The following is a 17,824-nucleotide window of genomic DNA, read 5'->3' on the forward strand; positions in this document are numbered from 1 at the left end:
CTTTTAGGAAGAAAAGCCTAGGAGAACATAGTTGGGACCTAGGATTTAGGACGGACACCAAGAGTGTGATCCTTAAAGGAAACAGATTGGGAAATGGGACTTGATCAGAATCAAAACCTTCGCGGCGTGAGAAGCGCTGTCAGAGGCTGAGACGAGGGGCAGACGGAAGGACAGGTTCTCCGACCACACGTCTGGCCGGTACCAGGCCCTGTGCACGTCAGGGACGCCCAGGTCACAGAAGGGGAGCCCCCCACAACCAAGACGAGGGTCACGAAGGGGCACTCCGCCGGGAGGGCACACACGGCCCACGAGGGCACGCCGGGGATGCGCAGCAGAGCCCCGGCAGGCACCGCCGCATTGGCACATGCACCGCTGGGCCCATGGGTGCAGGCGCACTGGGGACATGTCTCAGAGAGCCCAACATCAGCACCACGACCCCCAGCTGTCACCCCTGAGGTGACAACTGTCACTCCAGTGAAGGTTTGTAACAGCTTTTATATGGCAGAAAAGTTCCAGAAACAGAAAGAGGTAGATGGTTAAACCATGGCAGGTCCACGCCCCAGAACACTAACGACTTGATGGGAACAGAGTGAACACACCAACACCTGCATCCGTCCCCAGAGACTATGACAGACGGAGCTGCATGAAAAGAGCCAGGAACCTAAGTATGCATGACTCCATTTCTAGAACATTCTTGACATGACAGCATATGGAAATGGAGCAGATCAGTGGTTATCAGAGGTTCAGGTGGGGGTGGGGGCTCAGGAGGGGGAGGGGTGCGGAGGGGTGGGAGGGGATGGGCGCTCAGGAGGGGTGCAGTCTGGGGGTGGGGGGGAGGAGGCGTGTCTGTCAGAAGGAAACTCGGGTCTGTGTTGGGACGGAACGTTCTGTGTGCTGAGCGTCCTGCAGCACGGCCTCCGGGGAAGCTGGGTGGAGGGCACGTGACCCTGACCGGGCGCTTCAGTGGCTGCGCACAAACCTACAACTGCCCCTAAGTAAAAAGCTTGTCTGGCGAGCCTCCCTCAGCCCCTCGGAAGCAGGTTGTGGAGGGCCCCCTTCCCGGGTGCCTGCGGCAGGCAGCTCCCGGGGCTGACGGGACACCTCTCTGGTCCAAGTCGGGGGCTGGCTACCCGCGCCCTCCTGGCTCCGTCAGGTTTTCTGACAGGTGACATTTCAGGACTGGGGGGCGGGGGGGGGGGAACCTGCCCTTGCACACGGCCCAGCGACAGCCTTAGCTCAGGGCTCGGGCTGTTGCCTGTTTCTCCTCCGCCCTCCTGACCAGGGCAGGGGCACACGGCGGAGGCCTCTGCTGCCCACCGACGCCAGGCCCGTGCGCCCCCTCCCGACCCCCGCCGGTCCGGGCAGCCGGTCCGGGCAGCACACAGCAGGCACAGCAGGCACAGGCACGTGCACACTGGACGCGGGGGTGGGGGGCGCGCTCGGATGGCCCCGGCCCGGCCCCGGGGAACACGCGGAAGGAAGCCCCACCCACAGGGCCTGGCGGCTCGCTCGCCACACGTCTCAAGGACTAGCCCCAGCCGGCATGGTGGCTCCGCGGGGCGCCGCTGTCACCGGGCAGCCTGCTCGCAGCGGCCTGCGGTGGCTGGAGGGCCAGGCGCCCCCGCCGCGACCACGCACCTCCCGGAAGTCCTGCTCGAAGTGCCGGAGCTGCAGACACTGCTGGAGTTTCTGCTGGTGCTTCGCCCAGAACGCGTCGAAGGCGGCCTCGGTCTCCTGCAGCTGGGCCAGCAGCCTGCGCGGCGGGGGAGGGGCGCCGGTGAGCCGGGCGCCTCCAGGGCTGCCCAGGCCCTCGCCTCCTCTCTTGGCCCCTGGACACAGGATTCGCAGGGCCGACTGTGCCAGAGGGGACGCGTTTCGGGGACGGAGTGGGGGACTGAGCGTGTCACAAGGTCGGGGTGGCAGCGCCCCGTGCTTCTCACGTCTGACGTCGGCTCTGGACGAAGGACGCAGCGAGCCGTCCCATTCGCTGTCACGGCTCCCAGGCCTGAGCCCGAGCCACCCCGTGAGCATGGGGGTTCGCTCCAGCCTCCCCGTACGTGACGTCACGTCCACACAGGGGCCGTGTCCCCCGGGGCCTCCCCCTCCCCCGCACAGAGCACCTGCCTGGTGTGTGAACCTGGGCCTGGGTCAGCCTGTGGTGGGCCGGGTGTCGGCCGTGCCCACCTCCTCCCCAAACGAGGACCTGGCCTCCGCGTGGAGCGTGGGCGTTCCGAGGCGCCACACGGTGTCGGGGACAGCGAGTGTCCACACAGCTGGAGCCCAGGGAGGGCGTGCACAGGGAAGGAGAGAAGCCCCGCGTCCCAAGCGTGGGGCGGGAGCTGGCAGGTCTCAGGGGCACACCAGCGCGGTGGCGGGGCTGGGCGGGCGGGGAGGGGCGAGGGCTCCGAGAGACTGGCAAGTCCCCGTCACAACTGGTTCCCGGAAAAGCCCCCCGGGCTTGCAAACAGAGACTGTTCGCTCTGAGCAATCTTCCTCCCCAGAACAGCAGCGTGCTTTGGGATTTGGAAGAAAAGCATTTCAGTGACAAGGACCTGTGGGCCCCTTGCTTCCCGTCAGGACAAGGCGGGGGAGGTCCCTGTGCTGCCTGTCGCTCTGTCCGCAGTCTGCGGCCCGCTGTGCCTGCCCCTCAGGGCCTCACCTCTGCACTGTGCTCTGATTGTCCAGCTGGTCCTGGTTCAGGCTGTGCTCCCCGCTCTTGGCCAGAGGTTCCCTGATGGTTTCCAGGATGCTCTGTCCCTTGTCCAGGGCCAACCTCATGTCCTCCTGCAGGGACGGCACAGGGCCTGGCACCCCAGGCTCGCTCCCGCGTCTCCCTTACGGCCACTGAGAGACGGCAGGTGTGGGGAGACGGCCCCGACTGTGGCCAGGGCAGAGCTGAGGCGACGGGTCACTCGGGCTCAGCGGGACGAGGTGAGCAGTAACAGAGGGAAAGGGGCCGGCGTCCCGGGCGGGGCCGCAGCTCTGTCTCCCCGATGCCCACGGGCTGCGCCCCCTCCGCGGTCTCGTGCCGGAGCCACACGTACCTTCGCTTTGTCCTTCTTCTCCGTGTGAGCGCAGAGCACGGAGCTCGTGGACTGGACGTCGTTGGGCAGCTCCGTCTCGGCCAGCTCGGTCCCGAAGGCCTGCAGCATCTGGGCCGTCTGCTTGACCATGAGGGCGAAGCCTTCGATCGCCTGGGGAGGAGGGGAGAGGCCATCAGCACGCGGCGCCCGGAGCGGGTGTCCGGTGGGGGCGCTCGGTGTCTGGGGAGAGGGCAGGACCGCAGCAGGCGCGTCCACACCTCGGCCCGGCGCACGGCTTCCGCACGTGCCGGGCACTCTACGCTCACTCTCACCAGCCAGTGTCTCTGCGCCCGGGCTCTCCCCCAGCTCAGAGAAGCCTGAGGGCCACGTCTGCCCCCGCAGGGCTGTTCTTTTGGTCTCTGAGCCTAGAGAAAGCCACTCCCAAACTTATTACTCAAGTTATTTCATTAGATGACTGAGGTCCACTGAGGCCATCGCCTCATTCTCTGGGAACAAAACTGAGGTTATTGGAAACATGGCTTTGGAAAGGCAGCATCGTAATGCGAAAGCTATTCAGCGGGTTAGCTCAGCACTGAGGAGACCCACCGCCCGCGGGCAGTGCCCGTGGGCGGGTGGCCGGGACTCACCGTGCGGTGACACAGCCACCTCGTGTGGCAGTAATCCAGGGTCCCGCCCAGGTCCTCAGTCAGCTGGGACTTGTCGATGTAACTGTGTAACTCTGGTACTGAGCTCAGCATTATGACCTAGAGGAGGAAGAAAGTGGCCCCGTGAAGGCACCGCCCGGCAGGCGGGCAGAGTGAAGCTCTCCCACCGGCCACTGATGGTGGCGGTGGGCACTGGAGGCACCTGGCTTCGGGCCTGAATCCCACCTAATCGACCACTTCCAGGCTGGTGGACATTATGCAAGTCACTTATTCTCTCTGTGCCTCAGTTTCCCCCTTCGTGACATGGGCCTGTGGCAACAGACCTCAGAACCCCGAGGAGAGCAGGGCATGGGGGCCCGCTGGGCGCTACCAGGGAGGCGTGGCAGAGGTGCTCTGGCTCGAAAGAAGACGCTTTGTCATCGTTCCCACCGAAACCCAGCAAGGTCACACAGGTGCCACCAGCGTCAGGGCTGTGCCCGTCATGGGACACGTGGCTGCAGGGACCGGGGAAGCTCTTTGCACAGGACTTGCTCTTCCTGGTCTATTTCTCATGCCCTTTCTGAGGACGCCGTGTCCGTGCGGTGTGGCCGGGTAAAGGCAAGCCGGCCTGACAGGCTCTGGCCACATGGGGCCCGACGGCCCTTGGAGGCCACGGTCACTGAGCGCCGCACTGTGTGTGCAATCGCATGCCATATTTGCTCAGAGCAGGGGTCTGCACCGGGGCGGTTCTGGCCCCAGGGGACACTTCTGATTGTCACGATGAGGGGGTGCTGCGAAATCCCGCCCCACGGAGCAGGCCCCGCCCACACCGTCCACGGCACCGTCGCTGAGTCCTGTGTGCCACAGTCTTCACCCAAGAGGCCGAAGTGTCCTCAGAGCTGGCCAGCAGGTCTCAGCAGAGAGGACGCCTGCCCAGTGCTGCCCCCATGGGGCCCGGCAAGACGGGTTGGCAGGCTTCCTGGGGGCACAGGTGTGAGGGGCCCCACGTGGCCTCTGTTTTCTCGAGGCCAGGGGGCTGGGGCGGGAGCGGCCTCAGGAGGCTGCCTGTGCCGCTGGGGTGCGGGCAGGAGGCCGGGGCCGCACACCCCGCTGGCTGCTCGGGCCCCTCTGCGGGCCGGGGACACCCACACCCGGTCTCGGCACCAGCAGGGCCTGGCTGTCCCTCACCAGGAGACGGACAGCTGCCTGGCTGTCTTGTTCTTCGGCCTGACCCTCAGTAAGAATGTTCTAGACTCGTGGCTCTGTTGAGCACCTGCACTTCCACAGTGGTCATCTGAGGCACAGGGACGTGCCAGCCCCGGGGAGCACTGGGGAACCAAGGGGCATGGCGGATGCCTGGCGGGCCGCTGGGTGCTCTGAATGCCTGGGCGCTGGGCTCAGCACCGGACGAGAACGGAGGTCTGCCGCGGCAGGCTGGACTCACCGGCACCTTCATCTTAAAGTCATCTCTGTTGAATTTGAACGCGAGGTCAGAGAGCGTCCTTTGGAAAAACCCCGTTGGGCGCAGGACAAGGACGAGCTGGAGGTTGGCCGGGAAGGACGCCTGGAAGAGAACAGAGAGGCCGTGGGGCAGACGCGCTGCCGGACGCGGGTCCCGAGGCCACCGCACGCAGGTCGTCAGCTATAAAGCCAAAGATTATTACGCGGTCACAGGCTGCAAGGTGTCCACCAGGGTCACGTGTGAAAGCCCACACCGCAGCACCTCAGGCTGTGACCGAGTTTGGAGAAACGGCCGTCACAGAAGTGAGCAAGGTGACGGGAAGTCACGAGTGTGGCCCCAACCCCAGACGCCTGGTCCTCACAGGAAGGAGATACGTGGGCACGACACGCAGGGGGATGCCGTGCAAACACGGAGGCAGAGACAGGGGTGTGTCTGTGAGCCAGGGGGCGCCAGAGACCACCAGACACCCCCAGAACTTGGGGACAGGGACAGGACCTCCCAGGGGCCCCCAGGAGCCAAGCTGTGGGCCCCTTCACCTCAGGCCTCGGGCTCCGGACCGTGAGGCCGTGAGTGACGCTCTGCTGTGTCCAGGCCCTCACGTCTGTGCCACTGTGTGCAGAGCCCCAGGGACCCAAGATGCGTGTCAAACAGGAACAAAGCCGTAGACACAGAGCTGTGTCCCTACAACAGAGACGGAGCCCGCACCCCAGCGCGCCCCAGGGACACAGGTGCAGGGGTCCCTCGGCTGCCAGCTCTGCCTACGGGGCGTGTGCCCTCGGGCGCAGTGCCCACCTCCCTTGCCTCTATGTCCAGCTGTAAAACAGGGACAGATCAGCCTCCCCCCACGCACACTCCTAGCACCCCTCACTCGGTGCTCGTGCGAACAGAGACGGAAAGTCTACTCCGGGTGCCCAATGGCTTCCAGATGCTGACACCCCGTTACTGCCAGGAGACATTCCGAGGGAACGGAGTCCGATTCCTGGACACCTGGGCCAGTGCAGCTAAAATACGGCATACAGGCAGGAGCAGCAGAGCCCGAGGGGCGGGAAGGGGTGCAGCGGGAGACCCGGCGGGCCGGTGCCCTGGCTCTGTGTGCGTCTCCCTCTGTACCGCCCGCATCTGTGTGTCTCTGCCTCTTCTCATGTCCACCCGCCGAGGGAGGGACGCTCAGGCTGCGGCCACAGTGCGGGCCACACTCCGGCGTCCACGCCTAGTTCAGCCTGCGGTGGAATCGAGCCCGCGGGTGGGGAGCCCACAGTGCAGCCGCCCCGGCAGGAGGAGTCTGGGCTCCTGACCAAGCCCGTCCCTGCGTCCCAGAACCCTGGGCCCAACAAAACTCAGGGAACAAAAGGTACCCCAGGGCCTCACCCAGGAACATAAAACACTTCCCGTCTGGGAGGCTCCTGTGGCCTAGCGAAGACCGGGGACCAGGGCTGGGTGACTGAGTGTGGCCCCTCTCCCCACCTGTGCTCCACCCTGCGCGGCCCACGGCACGCAGCCCTCAGACCCCGTGGCCCCGTGGAGTGTCTGATCCAATCTCACAGGGCCCGGAGCGTCCCCTGGGAAGCTGGTGCCACAGGATCAGGGACCCTGGGCCAGCTCGGCTCCGGCCCACAGCCCTACATGCCACCAGGTCCGAACAGCTGAACGTGGAACCCTGGCCTCACCCCCAAGGCCCCGAGGCTGGGTCTGCATGACGGAACCCCTGGAGCATCGGATGCCAGAGCTGACCTGACGTGCGAGCAGGAGAAGGGCCGTGGACCTCAGTGTGACCCAGGCCAGCGCCTTGTCAGTGCCCGGCCCACACCCAGGGCTCTCCAGCTGCCCCTCCCTCTTGTGCCCCAACCAGCACCCCCAGATCTTCTCCTTGGCCTCCATACTCCTCACCCTCCCCTTGCCTTGAGTCGACTCCTCCTGGAAGGGCCACCATGACCTTTCTAAGAGGTCCGGTGTGTCATGATACCCTCCTGCACAAACCTTCCAGAGACTCCCCCAGCCCTGCAAACAACCCAGAGCCCGAGCCCAGAGCCAGCCGCAGTGGCCTCCCTGACCTCAGTCCTGCCCTGCTCAGCGCCACCCCCCCCAGGGCCCAGCCTGCAGCTCCATGCTTCCTGCCGGGATGCCCGCCTGGCACCAGAGGGCCTCAGTCCCCCAGCGAGCCCGCCTGCCCCTCGCCTCGAATCAGGTTCGCGCCCTTGAGCACACGGCTTCTGTCTCCACTCTCCACTTCCTGTTCTGGTCTCTGCCCCCCCACAAACCCCCATGACCCTAGGTCACCGAAGACCAGTGACCATCCTTGGGTGGCCCTGCCCCTGGATGCCTGGAAGTGGTGTGGCAGCTGTCTGACCCGGTCCTACTGTGTGACACGGCCCGAAGGGCCACAGCGGGCTCCTCACGCCCCCTCGAGGCTCCTCCTCCGGCTCCAGGGCCGCACGTGGGAACTGCCCGCTCACTGGTGACCCCAGGCTGTGTGTCTGGCCCCGCGCCCCTGAGCCTCCACCGTGGGCCCCCACCTGCGGCCCCCGTGGGCATCTGCACCGCCCCCAGGGACAGGTGCCTGCTGAGCGTCCGCGGTGCTTAGGCAGGGAGGCGCAGAGAGCTGTGCCTGGCGCAGCCCTCCCGCCCACAGCCTCCACATTCAGCCTCGTCACGGGGGGCCCGGGGGGCCCCGACAGGGTGGCCTCCTGTGGCCTGCACCTGTCTGCCGTCCAGCTCTATGCCAGGCACCCATGGCGTGACCCGACTGGAGTGGGCGGAAGCAGCCCCCAAGGAGGGCACCGGTCCCCGGTGTCCCGGTGGGTTGGCTCCTCTGAGTGCAACAGAAAGGACTCAGGGGAGCGACACAGAAGGTCGGAGCCTGTGGGCAGTTCTGGGTCACCTGTGGATGAGAGGGCTGCATGGACCCGTCGCGGGCCTCTGGGAAACTGGCCGCCGCTATTTATGGAAAGCGCCTGAAAAGTCTCCCCGCGGAGGCGACAGTGAGTCATTTCTAAATTTCCAAACCACTTTCATCAGCCTCGTTTCTCCTCCAGGTGGGTCTGCTGTGGGGACGAGGCTCTGAACTTGGGAGACGAAGCCGAGCCCCCGGAGGGCTCACTGGAGGCAGAAGACACCCGTCCCTCTCCGCTTTGCCCTCCGGTTCTGGGACACGGCAGCACCCAGAACAGCGACCAAGGTCATGGCGGCTGGAAGGCGCCAACCATCTCAAGCGTGTATTCTGAACCCAAAGAGCAGTAATTGCACCTTCTCCAGGTTGGAATCAACTCCCTGCACTGCCAGCTGGGGAAATACCAACATTTAAAGTCATATTTTAAAAACAGAAGTGACTAGGAGGCACCTGGGGGGTTCAGTTCGTTGAGCAGCCGACTTCCGCTCAGGTCATGATCTCGGGGTTCGTGGTTGAAGCCCCGCATCGGGCTCTGTGCTGACAGCTCAGAGCCTGGAGCCTGCTTCAAATTCTGTCTCCCTCTCTCTCTGACCCTCCCCTGCTCATGCTCTGTCTCTCAAAAATATAAAAAAGCAGAGGTAACTAGATGAAGGATTTGGGATGAGGGCTACAAAACAACAGCTTTCTGTCATTTAGTAAATCAGTGATCCTAAAAGGGCTGTAGTAAGTTCCTAAGACACTGAAACAAAACTCTATTTTCTGGAGCTGACCTTGGCTGACTTAGGGACTTAGGGACGTGCATAGCGTGATGGCCACGTGAATGTCATCTGGGGACAGAGAGTTAATAAGTGGTTTCTGAATCAACAGTCCCAGAGACACGTGTGCGTCCACACGCACAGCTGACGGCGAGCGCCATGCTGGGCTCTCCAGAACGCTCCGGACCCTGGTGCTCCGGGGACGCTGTTTGCAGCCTGCTCCCGGCTTGGGGGCCCTCTCTGAAGGCCTGCTCGGAGCACAGCTGTCTGGCCCGCGCCACACAGCGAATCCATACAATGGAGCAGCGCAGCCTGACCAGCTCCATCTGTCTGCGGTGGCCGAAATCCAGCGCGGGTGTGCGGACTGATGCCCTCAGGGCACGGCCCTCACTGCCAGGCTGCTCCTGTGAGGTCTGGATGCAGGGGCGCAGGCAGGGACAGCGAAGGCCACCCCTTCGGTAGGTGTTGGGGACACTGGGGAACATCGTGGAAGAAGAGACATTTCAATGAAAAACGCATAGGAAGGGCCTGATTTAAAGGAAGGACACTTGTCTGCCCGCCCTTCCGGAACACTCTGCGTGGACCAGCTCCCATCTGCTGGCAAGACCCACCCACTGGTGTGTGGGGCTGATGACCCCAGCTGCCCACCCTGTGGGTGGGTGAGCTGGTCCCTGGGAAGCCAGTTTGTCCCCCTGCGGTGCAGCGAGAATGGGCCCAGCCCTGTGCCCTGTGCCTCCTCCGTGGGCCCTGTGCCCTGTGAGTGCTCCTCGAGGCTGTGTGGGTGCCTGGGGCCCCTGGCGAGCTGGGTCTGAGAGAGCTGGCCACGCGTGCGCAGGGCTGCATCTCCCGACGGCCCACTCTGCTCCTGGCCCCTGGGTTAGGGTGCAGCCGGGACACGCCCCACCTGCCCTCCACCCCCTGCACCCCCACCTCCCACCTCCGCTTATACCCAAGGGCACGCTCATCGTCATGTCTTCCGCTTCTGACTCTCGTCCAGTGTCACCTCTGCCGGGAAGCCCTCCTGGTGCTCACACTGCTCTGTCTTCACCTCCATCAGCGCTCAGACCTTGTGCTTAGACTCCAGTAAGTGGCACAGGGTAGGAACTCCCTAGCTTGTTTGATGCAGTATTATTGTGCACATGTGGAGGGTTCACTGGAAGCCCTGAAGTCCCTGCGTCCCTGGACTCGTCCCCTGGACCTCGTCTGCGCACACGACAGCGCCAGCCTTGCAGGCGAGGAGCCCCCCCGCCCCGCGCAGACTAAGAACCCCTTCCGCCGGAACCTCCTTCGGCAGCGCGCCCTCCGGGAGAGACGCAGCCTGCATCGGGCTTGCTCGAAACGCAAACCCGCGCAGCCGTGATAGCCCCCCGACGCTCCCACACACGCTGGCGCGCACGCGGTCCAGCACGGGGGCTCACGCGTGGAACCAGTGTGCTCAGGTGCTTCCCGGGGGTGCGTTCCCCCGAGGTCAGTGCAAGCTTTAAACCAGCGCACTCTCGGCTCTGCGTCTCCTCGGTTCCACCCGTGTCCCCCGGGTGTGACCACGACATGACAGGCCACCAGCTGCGACCACGACGTGACAGGCAGGCCTACACATCGCCCTGGCACCCTCAGCGCTGACGTGGACACACAAAGTCTGACTGTGGGGACTCCGGACTTTGGCCCCCGATTTCCTATTCCCAGCCAAGCTCAGGCACCCCAGAGGAGAAAGAACACCTCAAAGCCGGGGGGCTCTGCCTCCGAGCTGCCCGCACTGCAGCCTGCTCTGGACGCGCTGGGTCTCACCTGGGCCGACACGTCTGGAGACGGAGCCTCGGGGGCCCCCGGCTGATTTTCATGGCCCCTGCGGCAAATTGTGGCCCAGGGGTCCTGGGGGCCGTCCGCGGTGCGGGGACACACGCCCCCCTCCAGGGTGCTGGCCTGGCTCACACCACGTGCTGGTTCCCCCGAGGCCCCCGGATGGAGCGCAGGGCAGCCGGAGCTGGGGCCCCGGGTGGATGGCAGCAGCGTGCGGCTCTGTCTCCCACCTCCTGTCCCCACCGCAGAGCCATGGCGGCCACACCGCACGCCCTGGCTCACAAATGGCACATACAAGAAAGGCAAGGGGGCCGGCCTCGCAGCCTCTTGACCTCCTGTGGGACAGCTCGGCACCCTCCCCAGCGATGGCCCCTCTGGTCACAGCCCTCACCGTGCCTTCGTAGCTGTCAGCACCCCACCTGGCTGGATACTTCCAGCTCCCTCCCCACGTACGCCCACAGCCCTCAGAGCCGGGTGTGGGGCCGGGTGCACATGCTGATCCACACGAGGCACACCGGCATTAACATGATCAACACATCCTTGTATCAGAAAGCTTTGGGGGCTCCTGCGGGCTCAGTCGGTGAAGTGCCAACTTCAGGTCAGGTCATGGTCTCAAGGTCTGTGAGTTCGAGCCCTGCGTCAGGCTCTGCTGACAGCGCGGAGCCTGGAGCCGCTTCGGACTCCGTGTCTCCCTCTCTCTGCCCACCCACCCCCACTCGCTCTCTGCTTCTCTCTCTCAAAATAATGACATAAAATTAAAACATAAAATAAAATAAAATAATTAAAAAAAAAGAAAGTATTGAAGCTACAGAGAACTCTTGGCAATTCTGCTTGAAAAATGTTAGCTCCTGGGATTTCTAAGCCAGCACTGGGGAGCCCTGAGACTTCTAGGGAAAAGCGTACTTCAGAAATGTTTATCATGTATGACTGTGTGCACACACTGAAACTCAAACACCAACTTTTCAGTTATGATTTCACAAAACAAAGCCTTAAAGATGAGTCAGCACGGTTTAGAAATCCACCTGGCCATAAAGCAATGACAAAGGTCTTCCTCCCCACCCCCCCACCCCCGCCGAGGGCAGGCCCGCCCTGGCCACACCGCTGTCCTGCAGGGCGCACGCACAGGTACTTCAGTTCTTAAAAATAATTTATCTAGTTCTTTAAAACTATCCTGGGTTTGGGGACCCTCCTGTTTCTAGCCAGGAGCCACCGAGGGCTGTGAGAGACGGTCACGGTGAACCTGTCTTCCGGGGCTGGCCTGGGCTCGCGCCACGTGCGTGTGGGCTGGACCGCGAGGACCCCGTGACGTGCAGGTGTGAGTGCAGACGTCTTCCAGAGCGGGAGCCCGCGTGGACCGCTGCGCCGTGGGGATGGGGGTGGGGGAGCCGATGAGCAGAGGCTGCCCCCGCCCCCCGTGCCGGGGCGAGGCCTTCCAGAGACAGGCGTGCGTGCAGAGGGGAGACGCCGTGACCATCACGGCAAGGAGGCCGACCTTGTGCGGCCACACTGTCAGACGCCTGAGCGCGAGTCAGTGCGTGGTGGGTAAGTGTGAAAACCGCAGAGGTTATTTGGAATGGAAAATATTATTACAACCATGCCGCCTTCCTTTTCTATGTGTTTGTTTATTTTAGAGAGACAGAGAGAGAGCGTGCACGCAAGCGCGAGCGCAGGGGGGGGGGTAGGCAGAGCGAGGGAGACTCGGAGTCCGAAGCGGCTCCGGGCTCCGGGCTGTCGGCACGGAGCTCGCACGGCCGGAGTCGGGCGCCGACCGCCGGAGCCCCCGGGCTCGCGACAGCGTTAGAAACAATGACACGTCTGACTCAGAACGCCCTGACACCCCGCCCAGCACTGAGTTCCTGAGAAACACTTGTCCTGAGTCCACCGTGCACCTGTGCCCGTGGGTCTTGGGGCTTATTTAAGTCAGCCTGCCGCGTGGTGTCATAGGCAAATGTGCTTTTACATTTAGACTAATGAAATGGACATACTGGCTATTAACTGCTGATGGCAAATCAGAAGTACTCCGGAAGCCTCACAGCAAAGCAAAGGAAACCTGATTCTATAATAGGGGATGAAGAACAGGACATGGGGCACTGGGGGGACAGGGGGGGCCAGGACACGCGTGCGCCGGGGGCCTGGGGGCAGCGGGGTGCGGGAACAAGGAATGGGAGGTGTGCCAGGTGGTGCAGGGAGACGTTTCCCCAGAAGGACAAGGGGGCGCCAGCGGCCAGGGGCAGGCTTGCAGGATGCCGCAGATTCTAAGAATCAGAGCTGGCCCAAGCCTCAGGTGCTGTTCGAGGGTGAGGGGGCCTCTCTGGGGAGGGGTCCGTCCCACCCTGGGCCGCGGCACGGCGGCCTCTCAGAGCTCAGGAACCACAGACCCAGAGCAAGAGATTGGAGGGTTTCATTCCACTGGGGGCTTAGGTTCCTAAGAGCCAGCTCGGCCAGAGATCAGTCATGGGTGCCCTGGGTCCCCCCTGCCGTGACCGAGGGCGTGTGAAGCGCCCCCTGGACCCTCCCCTCTGGCCTAGTACGGCGGGCTGGGAACAGCCACAGAGCCGCCGCCCTGCCCTGCGTGAGGGGGCGGGGTCGTCGGGGGCAGGGATGGGCTCCAGGAAGGCCCAGGTGTCTGGTTTAGTGGGTAAGTGGTTTGGGAAGGAGAAAGTCAATTAGAAACGGGCGTTCAGTTCAAAACCACTTCAAATGTGCAGCCTGAAGGTCCCCTTACTGTCCCGAGGGCCCCAGCTCAAGGCCTTGCGCTCCGGTTAAGATGAAGACACACGGGGGCACCTGGGGTCAGTGGGTTGAGCATCCGACTTCGGCTCAGGTCAGGATCTCGAAGTTCGGGAGTCTAACAGCTCAGAGCCTGGACCTGCTTTAATTCTGTGTGTGCCGCTCGCTCTCGGCCCCTCCCCCACTCCCATTCTGTCTCTGTCTCTCCGTCTCAAAAACAAATAAGCATTAGAAAGACTGAAGACACATTACAGGCGCCCGGGTGCCTCCCTGGGTTGACCATCTAGCTCTTGGTTTCAGCTCCGGTCATGAACCCAAGGTCAGGGGAGGGAGTCCCGCGTCAGGTTCCGATCTGAGTGTGGAGCCTGCTTGGGACTCTTTCCCCCTCTCCCTCTCTCTACCCCTCCCCTGCTCATGGTCTCAATCTCTCATTCTCTGTCTAAAAAAAGAATGAAGAAGACACATTAAATGCTCAGCATCTCACACATTCCAAGGTTAAAAATAAACAGGCTGGTGGAACTCTTTTTAAATGATCATAAGCCCCTGAGAGTGAACCCATGCATTTGCACATGTATGTGCGCACACACACGTACACACACGCACACCATGCACACACATGGGCACACGCTCCAGCAAGTCAGACAGACCGAGGGGGCACGGGCTCCCGAATTCCCCTTGGCCCTGCCCCAGGCCGCAGAGCCCGGGCCAGCAGCACGCAGACCACCACCGGACAGCCAGAGGGCTCGGGGAGGGACAGTGCGGTCACCCGGCCCCGGGGACGAGCAGAGGCGGGCGTCACAGCCCGGGCACCGACGACACTTACTGCTATTCGCAGGACCGACGCCTTCACCGACGTCCATTTGTCCTGCCTTCGGTCTATGACCAGGATGAACCCGACGCCCGCATCCTGTAAGCTGAAATGAGGACAGAGACCTGCAGTTAGTGCGGCAGCAGGTCCCAGGCTTTCCTGAGCTCCGGGAAGACCGGCAGCACCGAGGCTCCTCCGGGACTGCCCGTGCGGCGCCCTGGCTGGCGGCAGGCTGCGGGCCCAGCCAGCACCCGCTCCGCACGCAGCGTGTCCAGGGCCCGTGGCCGGGCAGCTTCCAGAGCCTGCTCGTGTCTAGGACGGGCAGATGCTTCCCGGGTGCCGCCCCTTCCCAGCCCCGCACTGGCCCCCGCTCGGGGCAGAGACCCTGGCAGAACCCCCTTTCCGGAGCCCGGTCACCTTCTGATCCAGCGTGAGAGCCAGTCGGCCTCCCTTCCGGGCCGACCAGCTGGCTAAGCCCTCCCAAACGAGTCACATTGTCCTGGCATCTGAGGCCCCTGTGTGTCCACGTTATTATAAAGTCGCTCCACACGGCACTGCCGTGCTTCTGGGAGAAAATCCTGGAGGCGTCCGCGGGCTCACAAGCATCCGCTGGGAACGGGGGACAAGAGACGCAGCATCTGTGGTGAAGATAACGCCGAGTCGCTGTGTGATGACAGCTCGGTCCTGCGTCCTTCGCTCGGCACAGGAGCCTGAGTCACAGGGTAGGACGGGGTCCGTTTCCGCCGGCAACCTCACTCCCGAGCCAGCGGTGTGCACGGAGGGGCGCCGACTTGAATGGCTGGTTCCCGAGTCTGTGAGTGGACGCCAGGAAGCAGCTTCCAGGGTTCAGCGGAAATCGGAAATCGGAATCACAGGGAGCACTAGCAAATGAAGCCGCCGGGAGGGCTCCGCCGGCTGCGCCGTGAGGCCCACGCGTCCCCCTCAGATCCGACGGGGGGCACGGTGCCGTGCAGAACGCACGCGCAGGGGTGCTGCTGGCTCTGCGCCCTCGCCCACCCCCGAGGGGGGCTCCGCCCCTTCACAGGAGCCGCACAGACATCAGCTCTGCTGCAGAGCAGCCTTCCGGCCGTGGAGACAGAGCTCGGGGCGCTGGGGTCTCAGGGCAGCACGGGGCGCCCCCCGTGGCACCGTCTCGGAGCTGGGTCAGTTCTCTTGCGGGAAGGTTGGTCACTGGAGCCTCAGTGCTAGGAGCCGGGGAGGCAGCTGTGCGGTCGCCGACTGTGTCCCGGGCTGGCTGTGGGGCCCAGAACTCCGTACCGCCGTGGGCAGGCACGCTCTGCAGGTGGCCCCAAGCAGGTGTTGGCCAGCGCTCGGCCAGTGTGGGGCAGTCCCCGTTCTGTCCCGGGGCGCCAGGCCCACGGCCCGGATGGGTCAGGGCAGCGCTCGAGCTCCGTCCACGCCAGGTGCTCTGCCGAGACCCCCTCCCCACCGACCACACACCCCTCTTCGAGGGTGGGAACCACTGGCTCTGACCCAGCTTCTCCACGAGTCTGTCTGCATCCTCGGAAGCCCTGAGCTCAGACCGACGCCTGGTCCTCCTGACGTGGAGAACGGAGGCCTGGAGACGCTTGTCACACCGTGGACAGCACCGCCCACCAGACCGGCTGATCCACTTGCCAGGAGGGGCGCCGCCGGGGGCTGGAGACAGGAGAGGGCTCTGGGCCCTGCGCATCACCTCAACTTCCTTCCCTCTAGACATGGGAACCAAATCAGCGCCCTGCTGGGCGGTTCAGTGGGCCGTGTCTGTACACCGCCACGTGCCCGGAGAGCCTGCAACTTGTTTCTGAGTGCCAGGCCCGACGCAGGGTCCCCCCTTCTCCCCGAAACGGAGCCCTGATCCCGGTGGGGACTCTGTCGCCCACGATGGGTGCTTCCCCTCACCATTCCGCACCCGCCCTCAGGCGCCACACTTGGTTTGAGCTTCTGAACCTGGAGCATCCACCCCTTGGCCCAAACGTACCCCTTCCTGCCGCAGAGCCCACTGCGCCGGCCCGACGCCCACCCCAATGCCCTTGGCGGTGTGTTCCCGATGATGCAAACGCACGGGTGGCTCCAGGGCCTCCCGGTGTCCCTTCCACACAGTCCCGGGTGCGCTGGGAGACCAGTATCACAAGCAGGCATTGATACAAATGTGACAGAAAACCAAAGTCCCGAACAGCTCAAATTAAAATAAACAAATTCCAAGTGGAACGTGCGGAGGTTGGGGCGCTGACCTGGGCACTGCGCCATGCTCCTCCTGGCGCGGCCAGCACGCGCTGGCCACCGGCCCCTCACGCAGGCCAGGCCGGGACGTGTTCTGAGAGGGGGCGTTTCTTGTGCTGGGGGCCGCCACTGCGGACCTGCGCCCCCCACTCCTCATGGCAGCCCCGAGAGGTCGGGATCACGGCCCCCAGCCCAGAGTGGAGGAGCAGAGGCTCAGAGAGAGTGGGCCGCTTGCCCACAGTCACACAGCGCAGCACAGACGGGTCAAGCCTTGTGGTCGGGTTCTGGGTGCTCCCGGGCGCCCGCACACCACCTCCCAGGCCGGACCCACCCCCCAGGAGCCCCCTCCCGCGCACACTCAGGGGAGCACCCCCCACAGGCGCACACTCAGGCGGCAGCTGCATCCTCAGCAGCTGCAGACCTTTCTGGCCCCACCGCACCCACATGACCACGGCCCCCGGGCAAGGCCCAGTGTCCGTGCTGCCCTCACGGCTGGGGCCAGCAGGGTTCTGCCGCTCCGCCCCCAACTCGATGAGGAGGGTCCGGCTGTGCCCACCGAGGGAAAGGACTCAGTGGAGCCCTGCTTCTGGCCCCACCCACAGGCCTCTGACGTCACAGGCCAGGGGACAGGGCGGGTCATGCTCAGATCCCTGAGAAGCCGCCGCCCTTGGGCTGGTGGCACAAAAGGCGGTGATGGTGGGAGAAGCGGAGGGCGTGGTCAAAGGCCGGTGGCCACACAGAGGTGTCCCAGCTCACAGGGCACACATGCCCCAGCAGACGCACGGGCACCAGCCCCCACCCGCAGAACAGCCGGCTCGGGGGTGGGGGGCCGCCCTGGCCAGCTGCCTGGCAGCCGGGTGGGGCCAGTAAGCTCACTTCCGGCGCAAAGTGACGGAGCTCCTGTAGACTCGTTTCTGGGATTTGGCCACTCACTGATGGCCTTGGTGGCCCCGGTGGGGAGCCTTGTCACGGGGGAGCATCTCTCCCTCCCCCGGGGGAGCAGGGAGCAGCCCCTGAACAGTCTAGGGGGAGAGCTGGGTGGTGCCCCGACAGTGAGGCCGGCTGTCACTGTCCGGCTCCGGGCCAAGCCCCATCTTGTTCCCGCCCCCGCGGGGACTCGCCTGTTTACAGCAGTTGGCCACAGAGCAGGAGCAGGGGGAGACACACACAGAACCCCGGAGTGCAAGGGTGGGGGACGCGGCTGCTGCTAACTCCCAGCTGGTTAAAATGCAGGCACTGGTGCGGTCCGCAGGAGAAGCCAGGACAGGGCGCTTCAGATCTGGGGCAGCTGGGGGGGCGCCCCTCCCACTCCCGCCCTTCCCAGTCCCCCCACCCCTCCCCCCCTCCCCCCAGCCTGGACCCCTCTCCGCATTCCCCTGTGCCCAGTCCCCCCATCTCTGGCCCCCCTCCCCGCCCAGCACCCAAATCCCCTCTTCCCCACACCCCCTCCCTGCCCTCCCCCTCCCTTCCTGGTCTCCTCACTCTGAGCCTGGAC

The 17,824-nt window shown here is 64.3% G+C and overlaps 1 protein-coding gene across 7 annotated transcripts in view; it reads right to left on the minus strand.

Moving 5' to 3' along the window:
• The window catches only part of MCF2L (MCF.2 cell line derived transforming sequence like), a 75,598-nt gene that overhangs the window by 17,329 nt on the left and 40,445 nt on the right, over positions 1–17,824 (minus strand). For all 7 annotated transcript variants that reach the window (XM_029936423.1, XM_029936418.1, XM_029936422.1 and 4 more), the window contains 6 exons: positions 14,122–14,212; positions 5,112–5,231; positions 3,671–3,787; positions 3,045–3,194; positions 2,660–2,784; positions 1,639–1,753 (listed from right to left, as the gene is read on the minus strand). In XM_029936423.1, coding sequence (XP_029792283.1) covers positions 1,639–1,753; positions 2,660–2,784; positions 3,045–3,194; positions 3,671–3,787; positions 5,112–5,231; positions 14,122–14,212 — 718 coding nt within the window. The remainder of the gene's footprint in view (positions 1–1,638; positions 1,754–2,659; positions 2,785–3,044; positions 3,195–3,670; positions 3,788–5,111; positions 5,232–14,121; positions 14,213–17,824) is intronic.

This window comes from Suricata suricatta, chromosome 4 (assembly GCF_006229205.1).
Source record: "Suricata suricatta isolate VVHF042 chromosome 4, meerkat_22Aug2017_6uvM2_HiC, whole genome shotgun sequence".
In the NCBI taxonomy this organism is placed as follows: Eukaryota; Metazoa; Chordata; class Mammalia; order Carnivora; family Herpestidae; genus Suricata; species Suricata suricatta.